At 33.9% G+C, this 6760-nt stretch overlaps 1 protein-coding gene across 1 annotated transcript; it reads right to left on the bottom strand.

The window, feature by feature from the left end:
* Positions 1-5055: 5055 nt before the first annotated feature.
* LOC139841225 (uncharacterized) lies at positions 5056-5649 on the bottom strand. Its single transcript, XM_071831453.1, has one exon. It carries the CDS (start codon positions 5647-5649, stop codon positions 5056-5058), a length of 594 nt encoding a protein of 197 aa, XP_071687554.1.
* Positions 5650-6760: the final 1111 nt, after the last annotated feature.

The raw sequence follows: 6760 nt of genomic DNA, 5'->3' as shown, positions 1-6760 counted from the left end.
TACTTAGTAACTAATATATAATTCAACTACTACAATTCTATATGAAAAACTGATTATAATAATATTTCGCGTTCAAACTTTTATACAATATTTTACAAACTTACAATACCGCTTATTTTACATAAAGCATGAAATATAGCACACAATAACTTTGATACAAGATAGTTGTGAAGATAATTCTAGCTAGTACACAAGTCGTTCAGCAAAGGCAATAAAGACACGTAATTCATACGTCCAGAAACAAGTCATGCATTCTGGTTTTACTAGGACTACTTCCCATCCTTGGTCTTGTGCAACATAACCGTTATGGCCGTTGATAAGACAGCGTGTTGTAACGTCATCAAAGGGACGAGGGTTACGTAATGTCCAACAGTCCCGTAATAATCTAAAAACCTCATTTCTTACCCCAATTACCGACTCCGTCACTTGTGGAAACGTTTTGTTTAATAGTTGTAGCCCGATGTTCTTGTTCTCACTTTGGTGAGAAGCGAACATTACTAATCCGTAAGCATAACATGCTTCTTTATGTTGCATGTTAGCCGCTTTTTCTAAATCACGAAGTCCAATATTCGGATATATTGAGTCAAAATAATTTCTTAACCCGTTGCGTAAAATAACATTTGGGTTCCCCGCAATATATGCGTCAAAGTAAACACATCGTAACTTATGGGTTTCCCAATGTGATATCCCCCATCTTTCAAACGAAAGTCTCTTATAAACCAAGACATTCTTGGAACGTTCTTCGAATGTCTTACAAACTGATCTCGCCTTAAATAGTTGTGCCGAAGAATTCTGGCCGACTCTAGACAAGATTTCATCAATCATGTCTCCGGGTAGGTCTCTTAAAATATTGGGTTGTCTATCCATTTTGTGTTTTTAAACTGTAAAATAGACAAGAGTTAGATTCAAAAAAAATACTTATTAATACAAGCAATTTTTACATATATCATAAAGCATAAGAACACTATATTACATATATTACACCACACGAATACAACTATCTTATTCCGACTCGCTCGTTTCTTCTTCTTCGGTTTTGGTTCGTTTTGCCAAGTTTCTAGGAATATATGATGTTCCCCTAATACGAGCCGTCGTTGTCCACATTGGTTTAGAAAAACCTGGTGGTTTAGAGGTTCCCGGGTCATTGTTACAACTTAAGGACTTCGGGGGTTGACGATACATATAAAGTTCATCGGGGTTGGAATTAGATTTCTCTATTTTTATGCCCTTTCCCTTATTATTTTCTTTTGCCTTTTTAAATTCAGTTGGGGTAATTTCTATAACATCATCGGAATTCTCGTCGGAATCCGATTCATCGGAGAATTGGTAATCCTCCCAATATTTTGCTTCCTTGGCGGAAACACCATTGACCATAATTAACTTTGGTCGGTTGGTTGAGGATTTTCTTTTACTTAACCATTTTATTATTTCCCCCACCGGTTCTATTTCTTCATCCGGTTCCGATTCTTCTTCCGGTTCCGATTCTTCTTCCGGTTCCGACTCTTCTTCCGGTTCCTCTTCGGGAACTTGTGAATCAGTCCACAAATCATTCCAATTTACATTTGACTCTTCATTATTATTAGGTGAGTCAATGGGACTTGTTCTAGAGGTAGACATCTATCACATAATATCAAACACGTTAAGAGATTAATATATCACATAATATTCATATGTTAAAAATATATAGTTTCCAACAAAAATGTTAAGCAATCATTTTTAAAGAAAACACAGTCGAAGTCCAGACTCACTAATGCATCCTAACAAACTCGATAAGACACACTAATGCAAATTTTCTGGTTCTCTAAGACCAATGCTCGGATACCAACTGAAATGTCCCGTTCTTATTGATTAAAAACGTTCCATATTAATTGATTTCGTTGCGAGGTTTTGACCTCTATATGAGACGTTTTTCAAAGACTGCATTCATTTTTAAAACAAACCATAACCTTTATTTCATAAATAAAGGTTTAAAAAGCTTTACGTAGATTATCAAATAATGATAATCTAAAATATCCTGTTTACACACGACCATTACATAATGGTTTACAATACAAATATGTTACATCGAAATCAGTTTCTTGAATGCAGTTTTTACACAATATCATACAAACATGGACTCCAAATCTTGTCCTTATTTTAGTATGCAACAGCGGAAGCTCTTAATATTCACCTGAGAATAAACATGCTTTAAACGTCAACAAAAATGTTGGTGAGTTATAGGTTTAACCTATATATATCAAATCGTAACAATAGACCACAAGATTTCATATTTCAATACACATCCCATACATAGAGATAAAAATCATTCATATGGTGAACACCTGGTAACCGACAATAACAAGATGCATATATAAGAATATCCCCATCATTCCGGGACACCCTTCGGATATGATATAAATTTCGAAGTACTAAAGCATCCGGTACTTTGAATGGGGTTTGTTAGGCCCAATAGATCTATCTTTAGGATTCGCGTCAATTAGGGTGTCTGTTCCCTAATTCTTAGATTACCAGACTTAATAAAAAGGGGCATATTTGATTTCGATAATTCAACCATAGAATGTAGTTTCACGTACTTGTGTCTATTTTGTAAATCATTTATAAAACCTGCATGTATTCTCATCCCAAAAATATTAGATTTAAAAAGTGGGACTATAACTCACTTTCACAGATTTTTACTTCGTCGGGAAGTAAGACTTGGCCACTGTTGATTCACGAACCTATAACAATATATACATATATATTAAAGTATGTTCAAAATATATTTACAACACTTTTAATATATTTTGATGTTTTAAGTTTATTAAGTCAGCTGTCCTCGTTAGTAACCTATAACTAGTTGTCCACAGTTAGATGTACAGAAATAAATCGATAAATATTATCTTGAATCAATCCACGACCCAGTGTATACGTATCTCAGTATTGATCACAACTCAAACTATATATATTTTGGAATCAACCTCAACCCTGTATAGCTAACTCCAACATTCACATATAGAGTGTCTATGGTTGTTCCGAAATATATATAGATGTGTCGACATGATAGGTCGAAACATTGTATACGTGTCTATGGTATCTCAAGATTACATAATATACAATACAAGTTGATTAAGTTATGGTTGGAATAGATTTGTTACCAATTTTCACGTAGCTAAAATGAGAAAAATTATCCAATCTTGTTTTACCCATAACTTCTTCATTTTAAATCCGTTTTGAGTGAATCAAATTGCTATGGTTTCATATTGAACTCTATTTTATGAATCTAAACAGAAAAAGTATAGGTTTATAGTAGGAAAAATAAGTTACAAGTCGTTTTTGTAAAGGTAGTCATTTCAGTCGAAAGAACGACGTCTAGATGACCATTTTAGAAAACATACTTCCACTTTGAGTTTAACCATAATTTTTGGATATAGTTTCATGTTCATAATAAAAATCATTTTCTCAGAATAACAACTTTTAAATCAAAGTTTATCATAGTTTTTAATTAACTAACCCAAAACAGCCCGCGGTGTTACTACGACGGCGTAAATCCGGTTTTACGGTGTTTTTCGTGTTTCCAGGTTTTAAATCATTAAGTTAGCATATCATATAGATATAGAACATGTGTTTAGTTGATTTTAAAAGTCAAGTTAGAAGGATTAACTTTTGTTTGCGAACAAGTTTAGAATTAACTAAACTATGTTCTAGTGATTACAAGTTTAAACCTTCGAATAAGATAGCTTTATATGTATGAATCGAATGATGTTATGAACATCATTACTACCTTAATTTCCTTGGATAAACCTACTGGAAAAGAGAAAAATGGATCTAGCTTCAATGGATCCTTGGATGGCTCGAAGTTCTTGAAGCAGAATCATGACACGAAAACAAGTTCAAGTAAGATCATCACTTGAAATAAGATTGTTATAGTTATAGAAATTGAACCAAAGTTTGAATATGATTATTACCTTGTATTAGAATGATAACCTACTGTAAGAAACAAAGATTTCTTGAGGTTTGATGATCACCTTACAAGATTGGAAGTGAGCTAGCAAACTTGAAAGTATTCTTGATTTTATGAAACTAGAACTTTTGGAATTTATGAAGAACACTTAGAACTTGAAGATAGAACTTGAGAGAGATCAATTAGATGAAGAAAATTGAAGAATGAAAGTGTTTGTAGGTGTTTTTGGTCGTTGGTGTATGGATTAGATATAAAGGATATGTAATTTTGTTTTCATGTAAATAAGTCATGAATGATTACTCATATTTTTGTAATTTTATGAGATATTTCATGCTAGTTGCCAAATGATGGTTCCCACATGTGTTAGGTGACTCACATGGGCTGCTAAGAGCTGATCATTGGAGTGTATATACCAATAGTACATACATCTAAAAGCTGTGTATTGTACGAGTACGAATACGGGTGCATACGAGTAGAATTGTTGATGAAACTGAACGAGGATGTAATTGTAAGCATTTTTGTTAAGTGTATTGAAGTCTTTCAAAAGTGTATAAATACATATTAAAACACTACATGTATATATATTTTAACTGAGTCGTTAAGTCATCGTTAGTCGTTACATGTAAGTGTTGTTTTGAAACCTTTAGGTTAACGATCTTATTAAATGTTGTTAACCCAATGTTTATAATATCAAATGAGATTTTAAATTATTATATTATCATGATATTATCATGTATGAATATCTCTTAATATGATATATATACATTAAATGTCTTTACAACGATAATCGTTACATATATGTCTCGTTTAAAAATCATTAAGTTAGTAGTCTTGTTTTTACATATGTAGTTCATTGTTAATATACTTTATGATATGTTTTCTTATCATAGTATCATGTTAACTATATATATATATCCATATATATGTCATCATATAGTTTTTACAAGTTTTAACGTTCGTGAATCACCGATCAACTTGGGTGGTCAATTGTCTATATGAAACATATTTCAATTAATAAAGTCTTAACAAGTTTGATTGCTTAACATGTTGGAAACATTTAATCATGTAAATATCAATCTCAATTAATATATATAAACATGGAAAAGTTCGGGTCACTACACCCGATTCACCCGCCCAAATAACTTTCGCATAGACTTGTCAACAACGTCGTTTTGAGTTTTGGCTTTACCTTGAATTCCCTTGGTTAATCTCCCACTACCTTTAATTGGTGAACCTACTTGCCTTATGCTTGTAACGCAGTGCATGCTAGCAACAACTTGTGGTCTGGTCATGGGCATTGATGGTTTTTTAACACGTTTGGTTTTTATGCTCATGCATTTCCCTTTATCCCGAAGACTCAATTTCCCGGTCCTAAAGTCGAAGAAAGAGCACGCGGATGCCAAAAATGGCCTTCCCAAAACAAGGGGTACAACCGGGTCTTCCTTTATATCAACTATAAAAAAGTCAATGGGAAATTCCATGTCCCCCACTTTAACAATTAAGTCTTCGGCGATCCCCATACTAGAGTTAATTGATTGATCAATTAATTTAACTCCCATTGTAGTAGGTGAAAGATCACCTAGGCCTAGCCTTTTGTAAACAGAATAGGGCATGAAGTAGTTGATACTTGCTCCCGAATCGGCTAAAGATGTGAGCATCTCTGAACCGTTTACATTGCATGGGATAAGGAAAGGTCCGGGATCACCCATTTTTTATGGTAGGTTACATTTTTTAAGATTCCATCACACTCCTTTTTCAAGAAAGCGGTGAATGCTTGCTCAACATCTCCCTTTTTGGCTATGAGTGTCTTCAAAAATTTCCCATAGTTGGGCATATTCTCAAGCACCTCCGCCAAGGGGAGTTTAACATAAATATTTTCATTGTCGGATAAAATTGACTTACAATCCAGATCATTTAGATGTGTAGGATGTAGTGGTTGAAGATGTGAGACTGGTGTCTCATTTTTCTCCTTAGTTGATGTGGTAGAAACCTCGCCCTCGTCATTTTGCGCCTTTGTATTTGATAAAGTATTGACCTTTTGCTCTTTATCAACCTTTCCTAATTGAGTTTGCTTAAAATCACCCTTTAACTCCTTGCATGTCGACTCGGTAGTCTCCATGGACATTACACTTTTAACTTGGTAGGGAATGAATGTTGCATCGTCCAAATCTTCTGAAAACTTGAATACCCCATAGTCGATAGTATCAATTTCCAATGCTTCATCAAAATCAAACTTGTCTCCTTCAATATCGAACTTGAAAGCTTGAGGATATTCGGATTGATCTTCTTCGGTTGAACCGATCGAGTTCACTTGAGCATAAGTATTGGTGGGATTTGATGAACTCGCTTGATTTTGGATTGGATTGGTAGTGTTGCTCTCGATAGGAATAACTCTCGTGTTATTTTGGTTTTTTTGTTGGTTGTTTCGGTTGTTATTATTATTATTCGGATTGACTTGAGTGTTTGAAGGTAAAGTTCCTTGTGGTCTTTCGGTAACTTGATTTGAAATTCTTCCAACGGTGCTTTCAAGGTTTTGGAATGAAGCTTGTTGGTTTCGGAGTTGTTTCTTCAAGTGCTCATTCTCTTTCATTAGAAAAGCTTCGGTTGATTCTACCTTCTTGATGTAGTTTTGCATGATTTCTTCTAAGCTCTTCGAAGGTTGGGATTGTTGGTTGTTTTGTTGAGGTTGTTGATTGTAACCTTGGTTATTTTGTGATTGACTATAACCTTGGTTGTTTTGATAATTTGAATTTGCTTGATTGTTGTAAGGTTGGTTGTTGCAAGGTTGTTGGTTTTGATATTGGAAGTTGTTGTTTCGAT

The sequence above is a fragment of the Rutidosis leptorrhynchoides genome, chromosome 4 (assembly GCF_046630445.1).
Source record: "Rutidosis leptorrhynchoides isolate AG116_Rl617_1_P2 chromosome 4, CSIRO_AGI_Rlap_v1, whole genome shotgun sequence".
In the NCBI taxonomy this organism is placed as follows: Eukaryota; Viridiplantae; Streptophyta; class Magnoliopsida; order Asterales; family Asteraceae; genus Rutidosis; species Rutidosis leptorrhynchoides.
Note: the sequence above shows the minus strand (reverse complement) of the source record. Positions and strands in the feature narration are given on the sequence as shown.

What these genes read in the sequence shown, in the direction of transcription:
- LOC139841225 (XM_071831453.1), bottom strand. Translation starts at nt 5,649, where the DNA reads ATGGGTGATCCCGGACCTTTCCTTATCCCATGCAATGTAAACGGTTCA.